Here is a 19910-nt window from a genome sequence, read left to right as displayed (position 1 = left end):
TGGTTTATGCTCATGTTGATCTGTGTGGAGCCCATTTGCAGGCACAAAACCTTAGAGGGCAGCATTGGCTTCATCAGCTCTGTCCCAGCTCGCTCCTCTCTCATCCCAAAGCCCTTGGGTGGCACCAGAAAATCAGAAAAAGGAGAAATGTGTGTTTTGGAGTTATAAAAATACCATGTTTACTGTAGGAAGTGTGAGGAAGGGGTAGGGGTGTTGCTTGTGATGAAACACTTCATGGAGTCAGGCAGGAGCCCTTGATGCTGAAGTGAAACAAAGAAAATACCCTTAAAGCACCTTTATTTTAGGCCCTCCCCTGCTCTGAAGATGTGCTAAACACATCTCTGGAGATGGTGTTAAAACTAGAGGTGTCTCCATCGAGGTCAAGGTGAGGGGCAGCTGGCCCTGGCTCGTTAGGGCTAATTGTGGATCCTGTGCAGCTGTGGTGAGGGATGAGGTGGCTGCAGCTCCCTGCCCTGTGAGAACTTGATGGAGATGGGGTGCAAGAAAGAGCCACCCCAAACTCCTGAGACCACCACCATGCTCCCCCATGGCTTTAGAGAGTGTTAATTGCTTAACTAGTCGTTAGGAGCAGGATGGGGCTGTGTGGTGGCCAAGCTCCCTGAGAGGAGCTGGGTCTGGAGCCTGGTTTGGGGTCAGAGCACAGCAGCCACTCACTGTTGATCCTTTTTTTTTCTCCAAAGCTCTTAAGATTTACTGGTTGGCTGCTAAAATGTCACTTATGGGAAATGGTTTTTTTAAGAAAGAAATGCAAAACTGTGTGCATGCATAAGTATTTACTTCAGAAAATCAGCTGTGGAGCTCTGCCCCATTTCCTACCCCTTCCACCATTGATTCCTGAAACAAGAACACCACACTGGATGCACTTTAAATTGCCTTTATTTGCAAGGATTCCCTTGGGTTTATGATTTATTTAATCACAGGGAGCCGGCTTTCCCTGTGCACCGGCTCTGGGGAGAGGTGCCAGATGCCTTTTCGGTGCTGCAGGGCCATGTTGTCCCCCGCCTGTCTGCAGGGAAGGTAAAAACCCCACGGTTTAGACTGTTTCTATCAGGTTTTGAGCCCGGCGTGTCTAGCAGGGGGGAGTTGAGCCCCTGCACAGAATATTGGGGTAATTCTTGTAAGCGTTGCGGTAGGTCCCAACTGTCCTTCCGAAGCACTCTGCTGCCTTCCTGTCGCAGTCACAGGTCTGTCTTTGGCACCAAGTCCCTGATTCTGGAATAAAATTGGGGGGGGATGGAGTCAGGCGAAGGGTGCGAGAGCTGCGGGATGTCTTTTGGATCATCCCTGATGTCGTACGCAGTCCCCACAAGTGAGTTTGGGGTGTCTCGGATAGTCCTCTTGCCTCTGGTGCATGGGGCTACCTGGCTAGGAACCATGCGTGGCCCTGGAGGGACCATTTAATTTACTTTATACATGTATATATGTATAGATGTTTGCTCTGATCACAGGGAAGTGCTTTGTTTGGATCCACTCACCCTGAAACAGCAGTGTTTGCTCAGGGGAAATGGGGGCGGCAGTGCCAGGTCCCCATCCGAGATGGGGTCACCTCAAACCCTCAACATTTGGCCTCTACAGAAGGGCAAGGTCCCTCCTTTGGGAGGTCTCCAAGCGCTAAACTTCACCCTAGTCCTAGCAAATTTGCCCTATTCCTGGCGCTTTCCCCTCATTTCCATCCCCTTCCCAGCAAATGGTTTCCAAGCCAGGAGGGTCTAAAGGACATCTCGGAAGAGGGGTCCCCGGAGAGCGCGGAGGGTTGTGCCTTCCCGCTTGGGTCCTTGACCCCGCGCCGTCTCTTACCGCAGACAATCTGGTTTCCCCGGGTGGAGTAGTTGTACTTGACCCATTTGGGACTGCAGCTAGAGGAAGCCAGCCTCTTGTAGCAGCAGTCGTGGGCATGGCAGCACCTGGGAGCACAAGAGTCGTGGTCAGGGCAGGAGGGGAGCGGTGGGGACGATGCCACGGTGGTGCCCAGCCCCCATCAGAAACGCCTTGTATTTGTGCCTGGCTTAGGCGCAGGATGGAGCAGCAGCCTTGTTCTCGGCATTGCCCGTGCTGCAGGAGCAAGGGAGGGTGACTCGCGCCTTTCTGGCATCGTCGACGCAGCTCTAATTGCTTTCCCCTTGCTCTGCTGCAGTGGCTTTGCAGAACACCTGAGGGCTGCTTTCAGTTAGCCCAGGTGGTCATTGGCTCCCAAAACGCCAATGCGCGCTGTTCCCATCAGCTGCTGCTGCTAAGCAACTTTTACAGAGGTGTTAAGGACGAGCAATGATTTTCACGTTGCTATCTCAGCTCCCAGGCGCAGGGGCAAGCAGTCCCCTCGCTGCACCCAGGGAGAGGGAGCCGAGGAGGGCTGGGGGCACCTGCTGTGCCTTCACCAGGTCCTGACTTACCAATCGGTCGCATCCAGCGGCTGTTTGGATCCTCTTAAGCCGCAGTAGCAGCCGTAACCATTGTAGGACAGCGCTGATTTCCCGGTCTTGCGCTTGATCATTGAACTGAACTGAAGCAGGTTGCAGCTGGAGAGGGTCAGCCCTGTGACTGTAGCCGGGGGGGTTAGGAGCATCAGGGAAAAGCAACCTCCCGTCCCACCCCTCTAGCAAAAATGAGCATTTTCACCCTCCCTAACTTTATGGATAGAAATTGCAAGCAGCAGGTTTTCCCCACTGCCTCATCCGGCGGGGTGAGAGCTGGCGTGGGGGTACTCACGGCAGAGGAGCAGCAAGAAGAGCTTCATGTCTGGTGGTGGCAGCTCCGGGGTTCGGATGAGCCCGAGGCGCTGCTGGTCACACCTTTTATAGCCCCCATGTGCCCGCTTGGCAGGGCCCCTCCTTTGGAGAACCCGAAGTGGGCAAATATTGACAATCCTCCCCATATCAGTCCTGCTACATGTGTGTTGCCAGATGCCCTACGCTGGGGGAGCTCTTTGCAGGGGAGGCTTTGGTGGACTGGGATGAGTGGGGCAGACTGGGGTCAAGTCCACACACGGCTCTGGGTGTCTCAGCATCCCAGTGCCTCTCTGAACAAAATGGGAGAACTTGAGGGGGAACAGGAGCCAACTTGTTCTTGGATGACTATTTCTTTTTTGATGTCTCGGTTAGAAAACATAGTTTTATATCTTACTGTTTCCATCATGACTTCCCTGGGCAGGGAGAAAACGCAGCCAGTGCAAAGCATCCCCCGCTTCTGACTTGGCAACGCGGGTGCGCTGGAGCGCCGTGAGCAGAGGAAGGTCCCGTGGGCCCCCAGAACGGGCTGTGGCTGAAGGTAGAGCTGAGCAAAGGCTCTGTACACCCCTTTTCTTGTTAGTGGGAGCTTGACAGTGCCCAGATGCTTCTTGCGTGTGGGGCTGCTCCATCACTCTCCCCACATGCACTGGGCATCGCACCGACCATCGCACGAGGTGTCTGGTTCACCTTTACGTGGAAGCAAAATAAGGCAAGAAGCAGAGTCGGGAAAATAAAATGCAAGCGGTGTATAAAGGGTAAAAAAAGAGGATGGTTGTGTTGTTTGCTTGGAGAGAATCTCGAATTAGCCAAACAATCATTTTAGCAGTTTTCTTCTGGCAGAGGTTGCAGGTGCTCTGTGCTGCGTTGCGGGGAAGCCCGGCACAGGCAGGCACCGAGCCAGGGGGAGGAAATCCCACCCGTCGCTGATGGGGAAACTGAGGCAGGGAACAAGGCTGAAACTTGCATGGAAATTGGAGAGATGATGAGAAAAGGGAACTCAAGTCAGGGCCTCAGCAAAATCTCTTCCCCTGTCTGGCACATGCCATTTGCTGCGTCAGCTCTCCGGGCCAATTTAAGTTAGACCCAAGGGACGGCGGCAAGTTAATTAACCGAACCAGGCCTTGCCGTAATTCAAGACTTCCTGAGCCCACAGCCAGTTTTTACCACTGGGGAATAAGGTATATTTTTGTGTGTCAAACTGGTTGAGCTCTCAGGTGAAAGACCCTCTGCCCCAACTCCTCTACCCGCGGCAGGTTTGCAGTAGCCCTTCTCCAAATGTGAAAGAAGACACCCCCCGGGCCAAGCACCTCCTGGCAGGGTGTAGATTTTGTTTCTCTGTTGCAGTATGCAAAACACAACTTTTGCAGCCCAGTTTCTTGCAATGTACCGAGGGGGTGCAGTATCTGAGCCAACACATCAGCATTTGGAGCTCTGTATGAACGGATTTGTATAGCCAGGTGTCTGAAAAATACATAGATGTTTAAATTCTGGGTGAATTTTAACTAGAGAGAGTGTGTTTTGGCTCATCCCGGCCTGCAATCTGTCTGCATGATTGCCCCTCTCCCATCTTGGCGGGGATTTGATCCTTGATTTATGCCTTGCAAACAGCAGCTGGTGGGCGAAGGGCTGCCCACTTCTTCCTCATCTCTCCCAGGACTAAACGCTGCTGGAGGAGGAGGATGGCAGAACCGGAGGCCTGGGTTGTAGCCAGAGGGAAGCATTGCTGATTTTAGGGATGTTTCCTGGTGCTGTTGACTTCAGCTTTGGGGCAAACCAGGGTGGAAGTTACAGCTGCCGATGCCCAGGGCATCAGCCCCCAGGGAAATAGTGTTTTGTTGCTGTTTTTGTGGCTGTATTCATGGCTGAGACCTCCCAGGGAGGGGGTGAACCCTGCTGAACTGCTCTGCAGGGCAGAAAATCTGCGCCGTGGGGCTGCTGCAGTGGTTAGGGGGGAAGCAGCCACTGCCTGAACTGCCTTTTCCTAGGGGACGTGCTTGGGGTTGTTGCGGAATTGGGCCAAAACATTCTTTTCCGGTGAGAAATATGTTTTGCTCCACACTGGGCGTGAGGCAAGCTCCCGGCCACCCCGTCGCAGCAAAGGTTGCCAGCGCCCGGCCCTCCCACGGCATTGTCCTGCCCCACAGCCCTTTGCACCAGCTTTGATTTCTCCATCTTGGAGCAACTGCAGATTTTCAGAGCCTGAAGGCTCGGGTCTAAGCACGGGGGCAGTTCAGGGATGCGGATGCGTGTCGGTGGGAGACGCGTCACCTCTCAGGTGGTATTTTTTTCTGGGTTTTTCAACGGGAAACCTAGCTAAGAGGGTAGCTTCTCCCCGCTGCCTGCAAGGGGTGGTCGCTGGGCTCAGCTGAGTCATGTCACACTGAGGACCAATGTTTTGTGCTCTCTGGTTTTATTTTGGAGCAACAGAAGAGAAGTTGCAGCGAAGCAAAAAGCAGAGGGAGCTGACAGGCTGCACGGGGAGCTCGAGCCAAAGGGAAATGAGTGTCAGCAGAGAGGCTCGCGCTGGTTTCCATCTCGCCCTTTGCAGTGACCAGGCGCAGGTGTCCACCCCTCCCTTGTTTTTCTGTGCTGAAATGTTGCATCTGCGCTGCTGTCCCTCCACGGATCCAGTGTATAGTGACGCAGCTTCACGAGAGGGTTGTTGTCCTCGTGTTGAAGCCAAAAAGCCCCAAGGAGGAAACCCGCCAGGGTTGGGAAACGCTCCCCGTGCTGCGCCGTCCCTTTGCTCATCAGCCTGGAGGTGGTTTTGCAAAAAGCCCTTTGGCTTCAACACCGCCCAGCTCGTCCCCGGCATTTGCTGCGACGGCGGAACAGCCCGCGATGCCGGAACAGCCCCCGGCCCCGCAGGCGGCAGAGCTGGGCTGCCCGCTCGCATCTGCAGGCACCTCTCTGGCACCAGGTCCCGGACCCTGCAGGGACCAGAGAGAAAACACAGCTGAGACCTTTTTGGGGAGATCCCTGGGGTGCTGCCCCAAAAAAGGGCACCACAAAGGAGGGAGAAGGTCTGGAAAGAGGCATCGCGAACTGCGACTGTGAGGACTCACTGCAGGTGGGGATTCCTGCCCGGGGCACCGAGAGGGGCTGGATGGGTCCCACGCGGCACCGCCGTGCTGCCAGCCTGGCGTAGCAGCAGGCACGGAGCAGGCAGCACCTGCAGTGAGAAGGAGAGCCTGGCCTCACCTGAAATGTGGCACCGGCTGCTTCGAACCTACCCAAAACAGGCTCTGCAAGCGGGGTGGGAAGAGCCACCAGGGTTTGCATCCTCCTCCTGCTCTAAATCACCTGGGCTCTGCTCTTTCCAGCCCATTCCCACACCAAGCCTCTTCCCTGTGCAACTCCTGCCCAGGTCCCAGAGCCCTTGTGCATCCTGGCTTTGGGACTGTCCCCATCCTCTGGTGCCAGCCCACTGATTTCAGCTGGCATGACCCTCCTGCCTGCAGGGCTGGAATGAGGGGTGAGCGCTGCCTCGCCTTCCCCCTTCCCTAAAACCTGTTCCCCTTCTGACACTGCCCAGCACCTGGTCTGTGTTTTGCAAAGCTTCAGAGGATGCTGCTGGGGTTGCTCACAAGCCCTGGGGTTACCCTGGGGCCAGTGTTATCCCTCTCAGGGCCAACATTAGCCCTCCCAGGGCCAGTGTTAGCCCTCCCAGGCAGCGCTGCCTGTACCGGTCCATTGAAGCCTTCGACGTGCGGTTGCTGCCCCATCCCGAGTAGCAACCGTGGGCAGTCAGATTTCCGACGGTGCTTCCCTCGAGTCCCGGTGTGAATGGGTGCAGGAACTTCCCACGAGCTGTGAACACACCTAGAATGACCAGAAAAAGGGATTTTTGCAGGTTCTATGCAGAAAGGAAGCCCGGGGAACTAGAGGGGAGAGGAGGGTGTTGCTGAGAGTCTCCCCGTGGGGTGTGCAGGGGTCTGGGGATGCTCCCCGTGTCGGTGTGGGGCTGCAGCCTGGCTCCCATCCGTGGGTCAGGGAACAGCTGCACTTACTGCAGGCAGACAGCACCGCCAGCATCAGCAGGACCTTCATCTTCCTCTCACCTGGGCCTGGGAGGAAGAACAGAGGACAGACTGAGCCAGACAGTGTGGCCGGTCACTGGGCGCTGCCCTGCAAACCTTGTCCCTTCGGAAATCAGGTCGCATCACCCTGAAATTTAGCAGGAGGAAGGCAGCCGTGCCCCCTTGCATCTGTGTTGCTGCCTCTTGGCCAAAAGCAAACGCCTTCTGAAGCTGTCCCACCACCCCAGCACCTCCCACCTCCTGTCCCACCACTTTGGGCACCCAGGACATCGCTTTGCAGCACCAGTGCACCAATCCCCTGGGGCTACAGCCTCCCAGCTGAGTTTTTACCTGAAAGCAATGACACTTTATCTGCAGGCATGGAAAACAGCAGAAAGCAGCGTGTCTGTTGCCTCCTCCCAACATCCCCCCCTCCCCGTATTTTTGTTTCCGCAGCAGCGGGGCGAGGGTCGAGTTGCTCACCGGGGGATCGCTCCGGCTCCGCTTCCTCACTGCCAACCTGTCCTCCCCGGGAGAGGCTGCCCTCCGTGTCTGGCCCGCGGGCTCTGGACTGGAAGTGCTGAAACGACTCGTCTGTCCCAAAACCACTTCATGCTACGCCCCTTCCCTCGTCGGCCAAACCCCCCCTTTCCCCATGGGCTGCAGCCCGGAGTGACGCAGGGGCCGAGGCTGAGTTTTTGCAAAGTTTGGGGAGGATGATGTTGAGTATTTACGGAGATTTCTCTCCCTGCCCAGCGGCAGCTCACAGGGGACCGGGATGGTTTCAGCACATTGTTTATTTTCACATGGATTAAATTTACAGCAGTACTAACGTGGTCGGTGCAGGCAGGGACGCAGGGCGATCCAGGAGCAGAGCCCGTGCGTGTGCTCCAGCCCCGCATCCCGGCTCCCATCATCAGCACCGATGCTTCGGGTAGAAGAGGTAACGTTTGCTGTAGGTCCAGATGTTTTGCTTCAGGCAAAGGGCCAGGCTGCGGTCGCACTCGCAGGAGAGCTGGGCACACCAGGAGCTCCTTCCTGCAGGCAGAGGGCAGCCCACGGTCAGCCCCAGCTTGCGGGGGGGGGGGGTGACACCCCCTTTGCCAGGGTCCTACTTACTGCAGGAGGGGCTGCCTCTGCGCCAGCCATAGTGGTATCCCTGAATCTTGGCATTGCAGTGGTAGCTCTGGAGGTTGTTGTAGCAGGTATCGTGCTGCTGGCAGCATCTGTGTGGGACCTCAAGGCTTTGGGGGTTGGGGTTTTTTACCCCCTACCCCCCAAAATTGAAACCGTGCAAGGATGTGTTTGGGCAGGGAGATTTTTTAAATGGACACTTACTGGTCTGTGGCATCCTTGGGCTGCCCTTTGCCCCCCCAGCCACAGTAGCAGCCGTAGGAGGAGTAATGCAGCAAGGCGTTCTTCCCCGTCGTCTTCGTGATCATCTTGTTCAGATTCCAGAGGCTCCCGTGAGCTGGGGACAAGCCTGGGGGGGAAGATCAGTGGGGCTCACACTGACACCCAGCTCCTCAGCAGCATCCCCAGCCCTCCGGCCCCCAAAGTGGTACCAGGCTGGTGATGCCTTAAAAATGAGTAGATGCAACGGAGAGGAAACATATCCTTGGCTTAGTGCAGGAGCGTTGCTGCATGTTTCAGAGGGGTGGTCATGAGGAAAGATTAAGAAATCACCAGTTTGGTCCTAATTTCCACAGACGTAACTGCACGAGAGCTGCGGGGCGGGCGTGAGCGAGGACACTTACCCCAAGCAAACAGCACAGCGAAGGCAAGGAGAGAGTTCATCTTTTCGACAGCCCTGGGAAAGGAAACCAAACCATTTCCCCACTATATCACTCTCTTTCTTTCTTACTTCCCGCCTTGTCTGGGGGCAGAGATGCTCCCCACCTCCGGGGATTAGGGGAGGGGGGCGAGGATGTGCCCATCGCCATCGCCTCGGCACAAAGCGCTGCTGCATCGGGGATGGGAGGCGATGGGAATCAGATGGCGGAGGGGTGGGAAAAAGCAAAATGAAGGGAAAGGAAGAAAACTTGGAGGAACGATCAGCCCTTGAGGGCTGCGCCCCGCCGCTCTGCCTCTGGGCTGGCATCTCAGGTAGCCTCTCCTTTGCTCCTGCTTTCCCAGTTTGGACTGCGCTCCCCGTTGGCACCACGGCTTTTGGTTAAAGTAGGAAAGGGAGGAAGAGCATTCCTCCATCCCTGCTTACCTCGGGAAAGAAGCCACTTGCTTGCAGGGCCCTGCAGCTGGCAGGGCTTGCTTTATATAGGGTTTGCCCCCTGCCATCAGATGCTTGTTTTGCCCAAATCTTGCTGACTGGGCTTTTCTGCAAAGGAGAAGGTGTCATCCTTCCCCTTTACAGGAATGTAAGAAATCCCCCCAGCGCCTCGGCTCCGTACCTCACACACAGGGGCCGGGGCCGAGTGGGAAGAGCCAGCAAAACAGCACATTTCCTGCCCAAGGAGAAAGCCAACGCTCTCTGCCCCCAGCCAGAGATGCCCAAGGGCCCTTTTCTCTGCTCTCTCCAACCACAAACGAAGCAGGTTTGGGGTTTTCGAGAGGTTGGACAGTTTGAGAACAGTCCCTCTGCCCTGCTGCAAAGGTGGTTCAGGGTGAGTTATCCGTGCTTTGGGAAAAGTATATGGGCAACAATAAAAGCATCTTGAAATGTGCAGTTCCCAGAAACATGGGGTTACGCAGATAGCGGGTGGTTAAACACCCACCGTGAGAGGAGAATGAAGCAAAACGGATGTTTTGGGACGAGTGAATGCAGCTTCCCTTTATTTCTCTCTGTACGATTTTCCCCCCTCCTCATTGCAAACCCTATGCAGAACTCATCTCTCATGGAGAAATCATTTAGTCACCAACTTGCTGCCCTCCTAAATTAGCATCACCCTGGGATGGATGAGGCTTTGAAATCTTCCCTCCTATCTGCATAACTATTCTTTCTCCTTAATTTTGGCCACCATTTTTACGTGTCACAGGAGGGTCTCAAATAGTCTCCCACATGTTCCCACTTCCATTATTCCTGTAAAAACGACTTTTGGATGTATCTCGCCTGTGCCTTAATGCACTGTTTTGTTTTAACCCCCGGAGTTTCAGCTAGCGGGTGTTGGGAGAAGCCAAAAAACCCGACTGCCATCAGGGCTCGCCGCTGCAGAATTATTTTGTTAACAAACCCCAGGGAATTTTACTTGGTGGCATTTCTTTGTCCCCGTTTCTTGATGCAAAGTGCTCCTCCATAGCTGGGGATCTGGCAGCAGTAACATTGCTCCGCAGCAGGATGGACCTGGTGATAGACCTGTGAATTACAGCTGCTGTCAGGCCTTTGGCTTTTTCAGGCTGCTGTTGGGATCATGGAAATAGCGGGGTGTCAGGCAGATGGTGTGGCTGAGGTGTGAGAGGCAAAAGCGCTCCCCAGACTCAGCAGCCCAGATGCCACCACTGCAGTGCCTCCATCTCAGTGGCTCTGACAGAAAACCACCACAGAGAATCATTTTGAATACTTTTTATTATCTTTGCTGGGAAATGAAACCAAAAGAAAAAAAGAGAGGAGGAAGGGACAGAAAAATGGAAGCTGATGTGACTTTGTGGGGGATCTTCATCTGTAATGTGAGCGTGCCCTCCCTCACCCTGAGCATGAGCCTGTGGCGAGCCTTGCTGGCTCCGGCTCTGGTCAGCCCCACATCAGGCTTTTCTCACCGTAGCGATGGGGAAAGCCCATCAAAATCTGCAACCTTGCGTGCAGATTTCCCCTCCTCAGCACTGGAGCTTACTTCCTCGGCATTTCAGCTTGAAATAGAAGCGGTAGGATTTATTGTAGGAATGCAAAGTGCTCGCGAAGCACGAAGCCACGGCCTTGTCGCATAGGCACGTCTCTCTCTTGCACCAGCTCTGCTCGTTACCTGCAGGGGGAAAACATGGTGACCTGCCGTGGCTTTTCTGGCTGGCAGCAGTGATGGGGTCCCCTCGGGGCACCCCCAATGCCTGGAGCTGCCTGGGGCAAGTGCCTGAAGAAGCGTGCCACGGTGCTCGCCCTCTGCAACCCACCCGCATCCCTTGCAATGCCCGTTTATTTATCCTACGCTGCGTCCTCCCATGTGCACCCGACCGGGCATCAGGCCGGTTTCATCCCCGGGGGGATGTCCTCTGTACCCTGCTCTGGGGCTGGGGTGTCGTGGGGAGCTGTGCTGGTTCCCCACCTCTGTGGGACCCTCCCCCAGCTCAGTGGTACTCACTGCAGACGATGTCTCCATTGTCAGTGTCGAAGTGGTAGGGGGTTATCAGGGGCCTGCACTTGCCCTCTCTCAGCTTCCTGTAGCAGCAGTCGTGGGCAAGGCAGCATCTGCGGGGGACACCACGTCAAACCGCTGCCACTGAACCCTCCCTCCCCACGCTTGGAAGGTAAAGGAAAGTCCAGCCTCAAATTTAAGGTGACTGGGAGGAAGGGATGACAAGGCAGCAGCGAGATGTGGCTGGGGAACGGCACAAAACCCTCTCAGACTCACCACTGCCGGCCGGCTGCCAGCAAGGAGCTTTTTGGGGTCCCCCACCCACCCTGCACCGGGCTGGCGAGCGGCGACGCTTTCCCAGGTACTCACTGGTCGGTGGAGTCCACCGGGGTCCCTCTGCCCCCGATGCCGCAGAAGCAGCCGTACCAGCTGTAGGAGAGCAGGGCGCTTTTCCCCGTGGTCGACTGGATCATCTGCTCCAGCTCCAAAACGCTGCCGCGAGCCAGCAGCAGCCCTGTGGAGGGGCAGAGGGACAGGCTCGCATGGTGCGGGGCGAGGAGGCAGGTGGCATTCCCCGCACCTCACACCGGGCAGAGGAATTAAATAAGTCTGGCATTGCTGGAAATACACACTTTCAGGCATGTGAACCGTGAGAAGCCCCAAAAACCCCCTCAGGGTGATGTCTGGTTTCTGCAGCTACCTGATTTGGTTTGGTGGAAGGTATTATTGCTCTCTGCACAGGCTGTGCCGCGCTTGCATCCTGCAACCATCACCACCACGTTGGCAGGATCAGCCCTGGGCTGGGCACAGGCAGGAAAGCAGGTGACAACAGGCTCCAGGGCCTCTTAAAATAAATAAGGATCTGAGCATTCCAAAGCCTCACTGCCACAAAGACCTCCAGGACTACAGCGGTGCTATACACAGCATTAGAGAGAAACTGCAAAATTGAAACAAAAACCTGAATCGTGCACAAAAAGTCTAGGTTTGTATGTCTTTTTGGCCACACAGATGAGATTCTGGCCTGGTCCGGTGAAACCGGGGCACTTACCGCAAGCCAAGGTCATGGCAAAGAGGAGATTCTTCATCCTCAGGCTGGCCCTGGAAGAGGAAACCACAACGGTGGGCGATGAGCAGCACCTGGAGGGCAGGACAGATGCTGTCCCTGTGCCCACGCCGAGGGCACGGAGCCGGTCGGGTGCACCCTGGCAGCACCGCAGGGTGACATTAGTGTCACCATGGGTACACAGCATTGTGTGGGTGCCCGCAGCTGACTCCCAGTGGGGCCTTTTGACTCCGGTTTGGGGATGCGGCGCTTGGCAGGGATGTGCACAGCGACACAGGGGTTGTCCTGCCCAACAGGGCTGACGGAGAAGCTCACCGCCTGCAGCCTCCCACCACCACCGCCAAGCTGTCTGATGAAGTAACAGGGCAATAAAATCCCCTCTCTCCTTACCCCACCCGGACCTTGCAGCTCCAAGAGTGCTGGCGTAGCGGGTTTGCTTTATATAGATGGCGAGGTCCATCCCCTCTCTCTGCGACGCAGCTTCTGGATGAGGCCAGTCAAGGTCTTGGCCGTGGTTTTAAAAGCCGTGGGATTTGGTGGCTGGAGAGACAGGACAAAAGCGATTTATACCCAGGAGGTGCAGAGTTGGCACCGCAGAGGTGGTAGCATCCTTGTTCCAGCTGCAGAGGTGGCACTTTGGCCTCAGTGTTGTCTCGAGTGGGTGCTTGGTTTTACCAGCTCACACTCTGCAACCTCAGAGAGGGTTTCTCTTGGGTCTTTCTCTTGCAATTGCCCCTCCAAATCCATGTCTCCATCCAAATCCGGCCACGCCGCATCGCAAGGGGAGGCAAATGGAGGTCAGTGAACGCCGTGCGGTCTCATTTCGTGGGTCTGTAGTTTCCCTGTCCTGCCCTCAGGGCACGGGAGACTCCGGCAGCGCGTGGGCAAGGGGTCTGCGAAATTAAATCAGCAGCAGAAGGATGGAAACGCCATGGAAACCCACCTTGGAATGCTTTTTGAATGCAGTTTATTTAATCACTATAACTGAGACATGACACAAAGACACAAGGGAGGCAGAAAACCAGAGGAGATAAGAAACAAAAGCTGCTATCTTTCCTGCAAAAGCGTGGGGCCGAGAGCAAACACACAGGCAAACGCGCAGTATCAGGCCTGTATGCAGGGCTCCGCCCTCAGTAATTAACCACACTTTTAGGGAAGGGAATTCTGGGGGGGAGACTGTAAGGAAACAGTTCCTTGTTGAATTTCTTAAGAGCCGCCAAAGCTGCTTGCTGGAAGAGACGTCACCTCCCGGCTGTCCCCTGAGGCTGGCACAGATGTTGGCCCCGGGACTTTTCTTCCCTCTAACCTTTTATTTCCTGCTGCCAAGTGGAATAAAAAGCCATCCAAGCCTGATAAGGAAAGGATGGGGAGCAACAGCTCGCCTGCCTCCCCGCTCAGGCGTGCCAAGTGGCTTACCCACTCGCCATCCGCACCAGAAATGCCACGAAGCAAACCGCTGGGCGTCACACCAACACCCAAACCCCCCGCTTTCCCCACCTGACTTCTAAAACCATGGCATCCCTGATATTAAGCGTCCCCTTCCCAAGTCATCCACAGAAAACTTCCGTTACAGAAGATTTTCCCCGTTGGGGTGATCACGAGTTGCACTGCTTGTGCTGCTGCGTTTGGCGTTGCAGGTCCTTGCCCTTGGAGGGGCGGGGAGTTGCTGCTCTATTGGCCCTGATGGGGAAAGTGGCCCCGATCTCCTGGGTTTTTGCTGCGGAGTTTGGCTAAACCTGCGTGAAAGGCATCGTCTGGGGGCCTAAACAGAGACCAGAGGGCTGGGATCATTCAGATTGGTGGCTTTAACCAAATCTCCTCATTTTAAGCCCTCCCTCTCTGCGGAGTATCTCAGGAGAGCAAGCCCATGAAGCTAAACCCTCTCTTCAATCGAGCCACAAACCCAAGGGCTTAAAAACCAGCTGTGGCAGATTATTCCACTGGAAGTAGGAAACTTTTCAGCCTTCCCATGGGGCAAGCGAAGAGGGGTATCAACCCCCACATCTGTTTGTTCAGGGCCCTATTGAAATGTAAATACACCCGGTGCTTTGATCTGCAAAGCGTGTGTCTTCGGTGTGATATTGCTGAACATCCTGGGGATGGGATAAGCTGATATGTGAATATTTTCTTACCTTTTTAGTGCGTGGGTATGCCTTGATCTTCCCCACCCACAGGGTAGATAAGTTATCTTAAGTTATTTATTGCTTGCTGCCTTTGGTGGGCATCTGTTAGTGGGAGAAGCATCTGGTTAACTAGAATCGGGTTTAAAAAGGGATTAACGGGAAGAGATGGAAATGTCAGCGTTACTTTGTGTGTTCCCACGACAAAAACTGACTCAGGGATCGTTTATAGCCCGGGGGATCAGGAGGACTCCCCCTCTCTCTCAGCGCACACCAGGATGTCAAGCTTGCAGGCTACAGCTCTCCCAGCACAAAGAAACCTTAAAATGTCCCCCAAAGAAATTGTTTTATGTCCCCAGATGACCTTGTGCGTAAAGTGTAATTTTTTAAAGGCGTTCTCATAAAAACTGATGAGTTTGGGGTTTATTTGTCTGGTTTTATTCAGCAGTCACTCATGTAATGCTGTTCAATCACACCATTGCGGAACTCACGTCATGGTGGGGTGTTAAAACCTAGTCCTGTGGTTCCCATCCTGCTGCCTTTGCTTAGGAGAAGGTGTAACACTGTATTTTTAAATTTTCAGGGTTAAAAACCAAAAAAGGCTCTTGATATTCAAGCAGGGTGACAAGGGTGCGGCTTTGCTCTGGGTGGGATGGTGGAAATGAGAGCTCCTGCGGGAGGGATGGGGACAACCTCGGTATCGCGCTCTGTTTGGGAGGGGACCCTGCTGCCACCACCCCTGGCTCCCTTGTGCCCCTCAGGATGAAGCCTCTGGCCCCGCATGAGGTGGTGGGGCTGCCCCCGTGCCACCCTTGAGGCCTGACATCTCCATGTCCCAGCGCAGACCCCACGTGGTGGCCCAGGGATGTCCCTCCCAGAGCCTCGCAGCCGTCCCCGGCCCAGGCGTGTCCCCCCACCATGGCGACGCCCAGGCCTGGTTCCATCCTGCAGACCCACACCCAGCCTCGGTACCATCCCTGGGCCCACCCCACTGACTGCCGCCGCGCCGGGGCAGCCAGGCCGGGTAGCCCACCGCGGGCCCGGCCTCACCGCGCTCTGGTAGCCCCGGGGCACGGAGCGAGGGCGCGGGGACCGGGCTGGATCCCGGCCCTGCCCGCCCTTCGGGCCGCGACATGGCGCCTGGAGGACCGCGACCGGCGCCGCTCTGGTCGGTCCGTCTCGGTGGTTGCGGGGCGGGGCCTGTGGCGCGACCGGAAGTGGGGCGGTCGCCGTGGCAACGCGGCTCTGTCTGCCGGCCGGCGCGGGCGGCCCCAGGCGGCAGGTGAGGGGCGGTGGGGCCGGGTGTAGGGCCCGGGGCCGGGTTGTAGTGCCCAGCGCCGGTCCCAGGGTCCGGTTGTAGGGCGCAAGGCTGGCTGAGGGGCCGCGGCCTGGCTCTGGGGCTGTGGAGTTGGGTTATAGGGTCGGAGCCTGGCTCTGGGCTGCGGTGGGGCCTGGCTGTGGGGCCGGGACTAGGCCTAGCTGGCGGGCTGGGGCCAGACTGTGGCACTGAGGGCTCTGCGGGTGAGCTAGGCTGGGCTGTGCTGTAAGGTCGGGGGCGTGGGGTGCCTGCCCTCCCCAGGCCCTGGCGTCACCATGTTTGGGGGCATCAGTGGGCACAGCCCTCCCTGCCTGTAGTTCCCAGCCCCAACCCCTCACCCAGGCACCCAAATCTAAAATGTGCCGTATTTAAAAGAGCTTCTCACAGTAAACCTCTACTATATACTGTTCTGAAGCAGTACAGACCCTCACTCAGGAGGGTCCTGCCATGGCTTCTGGCAGGTTGTTTGTTTTGGGGTTTTTATTCTTTGAACTGGCAGTGTAACTGGTGATACCTGCTAAGTGCTCCCATGCGCTCCAGAGTTCCCCTTCAGAGGATGCCAAGCTACAGCTTGTTGCCCTAGAGTTTATTTGTTAGAGGCAGTACATGAAAGGCACACACCCCCCTCCTTCCCACAGGCTCCTAGGAAACTCCGACGCGTCACTTGAGTGCCATGTCCCTGTCCGTAGCTCTGCTCGAGGCTTACAGCGGGACAGATCTCTCTGTCCCCAAGCAGCTTTGTAGTGGCACTGGTCAGGGCGTGCCTGTGTGCTGGGACTCTGCCTTGGCTTTGCTGAGTGTTGGTTGCTGAGCGTTTTCATTTTACTGCAGTGGAGGAGAAACCAAGCACTAAACAACTCATCACTGGCAGAAGGTTGTGGAACAACCACAGTGGCTGTTCCTTCCTGTTTGTTTATTTTAGGGTGAGTCCAACTTTATCATTATTGGAGAATGCCATGCGATCAAGGTTGACTTTTTTTTCCCGCCTTGACAAATTCTGCTACGCAAAGGGAAAACCTCTTCCTTTTCCTCCTACAAAAAGGAAGAGGAGGTGTGTGACCCTGTCACGCCTCTCCAAAATGTTGTGAGGCTGTGGTCTGGTTGTCTGGGCTCTTGGCCTGCTTTGTGCTGGTAAAGCGCAAGTGGTCTGAGCACAGCTTAAGTTGGGGAACACACATCAGAACGTGGTTTCATCTCTAATGGGGTTAATAGCAGTCTCTGTTAAGCAGCTTTTGGTCACAGCAGGAGTCAGAATGGGTTTCTCTGTATTGAATCAGACATACTCGCTTTCAAAGGTCTTCAGAGGTTTTTGAAAAGCGAGGTGCAGTCAGTCTTACCCAAAAGTCCACAAAGGAAACTTAATCTGTCACTGCAGGAACAGCGAAAAGGCCAGATCTGTGCTTTGAAGTTCACTCATCTCCCATTTTCACTGAGTTTCTAGCTTCAGAAAAAAAGGTTTCTGTTCTTTCCATCAAGAACTTTGAGTTGGGAAGGGCGCAACTTCCCAGTGCTCTGGGTCGACTTTAAACAATTCCTGCCAAAGCCAGCACCTATAAATACACCTATCCCACCGTCTCTGACTCAGCCGTTACTGAACTGGAGGATTGCTGCCTGCCTACATGGTGGTACACCAGATTTATTGCTATTTTTATTAGCTGACACGCAGCACAAAAGTGGGAGCTGTAGGGGGATTAAGCAATCTAGAAGATTTCTGGCCAATTCCTGTAACTTTTCTCTCTGCTACCCTGTCTGCAGGTGCCTTGAGAAGCAATGGCCACAGCGGCTCTTCTGAACTTAGCACCATCTCACCTCTCCTTCCCTTCAAGCACAGCAGCAGCTTTCTCGTGGACAAACGCCATCGACATGCACGTCACCAGGCCAAAATCTGCCAAGGGACGCACGAGGCCAAGCTTCAGCTACTCTCAGAGCGTGGAAGCCTGTCCTTGCCGAGTGCCATCTTCCCCACCACCAGCCCCTCCTCACAGATTAGTGAACAGCCGGAGAGCATTGTCCACGAAACCGGCATTCCCATCCGGCCAGGTGTCTCCTGAGGAAATCCCAGAGCTCCTGCAGCAAGTGCCTTTGAGGACCTCCTCTTCCCTGAACAAGTACAGGGTGCTCCCCTCCATCGGCTGGAAAGGCGCAGGGAGCGGCGCCGTGGAAGCGGTGGCTGAACAGACCGACCGGCTGAAAGTGAGTGGGGGGCAGGATGCCGCTCCGAAAATCAAAACTCTTCCTGGAGAGCAAGGATCTGCCAGCGTGTTGTCAGAAAGCGGTGTCCCCGATGAAGAGAGCCCACACGTGCAGTGTCCTGAGAAACTGGGAAGAAAAATGAGGCAAGAAAGCCCTTTGATGTCAACTTTAGGTTTGGAAGAGCCACCGAAAGAAGAGTCGCGCTTGCTGCTCGCTATTCGATCCCCCTCTGGTCAGAGATTTGAACATCATTTCAAGCCCACCGACAGTCTCCAGATGGTCCTTGCCGTGGCAGAACAGAAAATGTCAGCCAAATACAAACGCTGCTGCGTTGAAACGATGGAGGTGCCCCGAAGGAGTTTCTCTGACCTTAGGAGGTCCCTCCACGAATGTGGGATTCTCCACAAGTCCGTGCTGTGCATCCGATGGAAAGAGCAGCACGACGCAGATCTTTAGGCGCACGGAGATGCCGCTGTGGGTCGTTCTGCTGAGTGGGATGCATTACTTCTGAAAAAATGAGTCTGATCTTTCCTGGGCCTACTTCTTCATCTTGCCATCTTCCCAAAATTCCCCTGGAAGCCGACTTGCGCATATGTGTTGAAATAGTATTTCAAGTGTATATACCTGCTACCTAAATAGCATCTTTTCTCACGTGTGCCATCACAAACTGCTTCCTGACCACCACCAATCTTTGGCCTTTTTGGTTTTTTGAAATTTCCCGTGTTCTTCTTTGAAGACTGAAGTCTCCGAGACCTCTCCCCTTGTCCTTTTCTCTCTTTCAGGAAGGTACCACTTCCCAGAGTGGATCTGGATGCAGAGGCACCTATTTGGGAAGGTAAAGACAGAACTGCTTTACTCTGGAGGACCATCCTCAGTAGGTTATTGTCATCCTAAACATCATCTCGAGAGTGACTGAAAAGGATATCAAACCTGAAAACCATCTGGAAATAACAGTAATAAGAGGTGAATGGATAATTGTGAAGTATTAAATTGCAAGACCGATGGTAATGTACCTGTGAGGGCTCAGCTCTTTCTGGATAACCTCAGTGCAGCTTTTGAGAATGTGACTACATCACCTTTTTAAGGACAAATAGTTATTATTTTGGCTGTATTGGTGAGCAGCAGGATTTTCTGCTTAGATTTTCTTCTCTCATTCAATTCGTGCGATCCATAGGTAAGAATAGATGGATAGTTAAGATGGGATGTTACAAAACACCTTTACACTGAAATTGGTCCGAGAAAGCAAGTGCTGCTTTGAGAATTTTTTAATAAAAATGTATTAATCGGGATTTAGACTGAGGAATTGGCTCAGGCAGGAGGCCATGTTTTACTAAACCATCGTTAAAAAAGGCCGGTAGGGTAACTTGGCAGGTTTTAGATAAATACAATGTGCTTGTGCTAAAAAAAATATCTAGGTTTCTAATGGAAATTTTTATGGTTCAAAGGGAGTAATTCAATCTACTAAAAAAATAGACTGCTTGCCACACAGATGGCCTAGTTTTAATATTCTGAGGTTAACCCAACTTTTTTTTAACCTGTGTAACTGCCAAACCAACACAGGACAGTGGTAGAAAACTGCTCCTGGTGTTGACCAAGAGCGCAGCATCTCCTGCTGAAGCAAGTGTTCAGGGTCCAGCAGCTTTATGAAAATGGTACCTGATGAAATAGTGTTAACTACTACTGTGGGGGATGGTGATTGCACAGTAGGAATCCCACTGTCTTCAGAGAGACCAGGATATCGAAACGTGGGTGCTTTAATTAAACCTCAGCGGGGAGCAAGGTATTTCACTTAGTTTCAGGCACGGAACCGTTTTGTGTGTTTCAGTCAGTGTTGGGTGGTTAATTCCCTTCCGATTTCTGTATACTATGTTACTTCTAAGTTTCAGAGTGTTTTCATACTGTGGCAGTACAATCAATAAAACCTTTTAGGCTAAAACTTGAACTTGTGAACTGGAGGTTTAGCCATTGCATCTCCTCTGAACTAAGAAACGCTGTTAATTTGATGGCAAATACCTCAGGGACTGTCCAAATCAGACTCTGGATGGTCGGGTGCTGTCCGTGCCATCTTGCAGGTGCCTTCCCCGGTTTGTATCTCTGTCCTGCATTAAACCCGAGGTGGCAGCAAAGGAGGGAGTGCTCAGATCCGAGCCTGCCCGCTGCCAACAACCAGAGACACGGTGACCACCCTGCAGCTTCGAGAGCATATGGG

The 19910-nt window shown here is 54.4% G+C and overlaps 5 protein-coding genes across 5 annotated transcripts; 1 reads left to right on the top strand and 4 right to left on the bottom strand.

The window, feature by feature from the left end:
• Nucleotides 1–879: 879 nt before the first annotated feature.
• On the bottom strand, nucleotides 880–3106 carry LOC141953838 (group IIE secretory phospholipase A2-like). Its single transcript, XM_074892727.1, has 4 exons — nucleotides 2728–3106; nucleotides 2412–2559; nucleotides 1819–1925; nucleotides 880–1233 (listed from the first exon to the last, which is right to left on the bottom strand). The coding sequence occupies exons 1-4, from the start codon at nucleotides 2891–2893 to the stop codon at nucleotides 1091–1093; spliced, it is 564 nt and encodes a 187-aa protein (XP_074748828.1). The 5' UTR covers nucleotides 2894–3106; the 3' UTR covers nucleotides 880–1090.
• A 2034-nt stretch (nucleotides 3107–5140) lies between these two features.
• Nucleotides 5141–7372, bottom strand: LOC141953839 (basic phospholipase A2 A-like). The gene is made up of 5 exons (XM_074892728.1): nucleotides 7250–7372; nucleotides 6758–6814; nucleotides 6434–6569; nucleotides 5813–5919; nucleotides 5141–5677 (listed from the first exon to the last, which is right to left on the bottom strand). The coding sequence occupies exons 2-5, from the start codon at nucleotides 6795–6797 to the stop codon at nucleotides 5535–5537; spliced, it is 426 nt and encodes a 141-aa protein (XP_074748829.1). The 5' UTR covers nucleotides 6798–6814; nucleotides 7250–7372; the 3' UTR covers nucleotides 5141–5534.
• A 310-nt stretch (nucleotides 7373–7682) lies between these two features.
• On the bottom strand, nucleotides 7683–8563 carry LOC141953842 (basic phospholipase A2 daboxin P-like). Its single transcript, XM_074892730.1, has 4 exons — nucleotides 8524–8563; nucleotides 8105–8249; nucleotides 7886–7992; nucleotides 7683–7804 (listed from the first exon to the last, which is right to left on the bottom strand). Exons 1-4 carry the CDS (start codon nucleotides 8561–8563, stop codon nucleotides 7683–7685), a joined length of 414 nt encoding a protein of 137 aa, XP_074748831.1.
• A 1850-nt stretch (nucleotides 8564–10413) lies between these two features.
• On the bottom strand, nucleotides 10414–12736 carry LOC141953840 (phospholipase A2, membrane associated-like). Its single transcript, XM_074892729.1, has 5 exons — nucleotides 12461–12736; nucleotides 12056–12105; nucleotides 11377–11521; nucleotides 11014–11120; nucleotides 10414–10680 (listed from the first exon to the last, which is right to left on the bottom strand). The coding sequence occupies exons 2-5, from the start codon at nucleotides 12090–12092 to the stop codon at nucleotides 10535–10537; spliced, it is 435 nt and encodes a 144-aa protein (XP_074748830.1). The 5' UTR covers nucleotides 12093–12105; nucleotides 12461–12736; the 3' UTR covers nucleotides 10414–10534.
• Nucleotides 12737–15404: 2668 nt separating this feature from the next.
• On the top strand, nucleotides 15405–19643 carry UBXN10 (UBX domain protein 10). The gene is made up of 2 exons (XM_074893115.1): nucleotides 15405–15472; nucleotides 17264–19643. Exon 2 carries the CDS (start codon nucleotides 17279–17281, stop codon nucleotides 18155–18157), a length of 879 nt encoding a protein of 292 aa, XP_074749216.1. The 5' UTR covers nucleotides 15405–15472; nucleotides 17264–17278; the 3' UTR covers nucleotides 18158–19643.
• The last annotated feature ends 267 nt before the right edge of the window (nucleotides 19644–19910 follow it).

The sequence above is a fragment of the Strix uralensis genome, chromosome 23 (genome assembly GCF_047716275.1).
Source record: "Strix uralensis isolate ZFMK-TIS-50842 chromosome 23, bStrUra1, whole genome shotgun sequence".
NCBI classification, from domain to species: domain Eukaryota; kingdom Metazoa; phylum Chordata; class Aves; order Strigiformes; family Strigidae; genus Strix; species Strix uralensis.
This window is presented reverse-complemented; position numbering and strand designations above follow the sequence as displayed.

Excerpts from the sequence above, each read along its gene's own strand:
- LOC141953838 (XM_074892727.1), bottom strand. The coding sequence starts at position 2,893 with ATGGGGAGGATTGTCAATATTTGCCCACTTCGGGTTCTCCAAAGGAGG. Across the intron at positions 2,560-2,727 it reads CTTCTTGCTGCTCCTCTGCC|TCACAGGGCTGACCCTCTCC; the intron begins GTGAGTACCCCC and ends CCCCGGCTACAG. Across the intron at positions 1,234-1,818 it reads GGGAAACCAGATTGTCTGCG|AATCAGGGACTTGGTGCCAA; the intron begins GTAAGAGACGGC and ends ATTTTATTCCAG.
- LOC141953839 (XM_074892728.1), bottom strand. The coding sequence starts at position 6,797 with ATGAAGGTCCTGCTGATGCTGGCGGTGCTGTCTGCCTGCA. Across the intron at positions 6,570-6,757 it reads GGCGGTGCTGTCTGCCTGCA|GTGTGTTCACAGCTCGTGGG; the intron begins GTAAGTGCAGCT and ends TGGTCATTCTAG. Across the intron at positions 5,678-5,812 it reads GGCAGGAATCCCCACCTGCA|GGTCCGGGACCTGGTGCCAG; the intron begins GTGAGTCCTCAC and ends TGGTCCCTGCAG.
- LOC141953842 (XM_074892730.1), bottom strand. The coding sequence starts at position 8,563 with ATGAACTCTCTCCTTGCCTTCGCTGTGCTGTTTGCTTGGG. Across the intron at positions 8,250-8,523 it reads CGCTGTGCTGTTTGCTTGGG|GCTTGTCCCCAGCTCACGGG; the intron begins GTAAGTGTCCTC and ends CTTCCCCCCCAG. Across the intron at positions 7,993-8,104 it reads CCCAAGGATGCCACAGACCA|ATGCTGCCAGCAGCACGATA; the intron begins GTAAGTGTCCAT and ends GGTCCCACACAG.
- LOC141953840 (XM_074892729.1), bottom strand. The coding sequence starts at position 12,092 with ATGAAGAATCTCCTCTTTGCCATGACCTTGGCTTGCG. Across the intron at positions 11,522-12,055 it reads TGCCATGACCTTGGCTTGCG|GGCTGCTGCTGGCTCGCGGC; the intron begins GTAAGTGCCCCG and ends GCCCCTCCACAG. Across the intron at positions 10,681-11,013 it reads CAATGGAGACATCGTCTGCA|GTAACGAGCAGAGCTGGTGC; the intron begins GTGAGTACCACT and ends TTCCCCCTGCAG.
- UBXN10 (XM_074893115.1), top strand. The coding sequence starts at position 17,279 with ATGGCCACAGCGGCTCTTCTGAACTTAGCACCATCTCACCTCTCCTTC.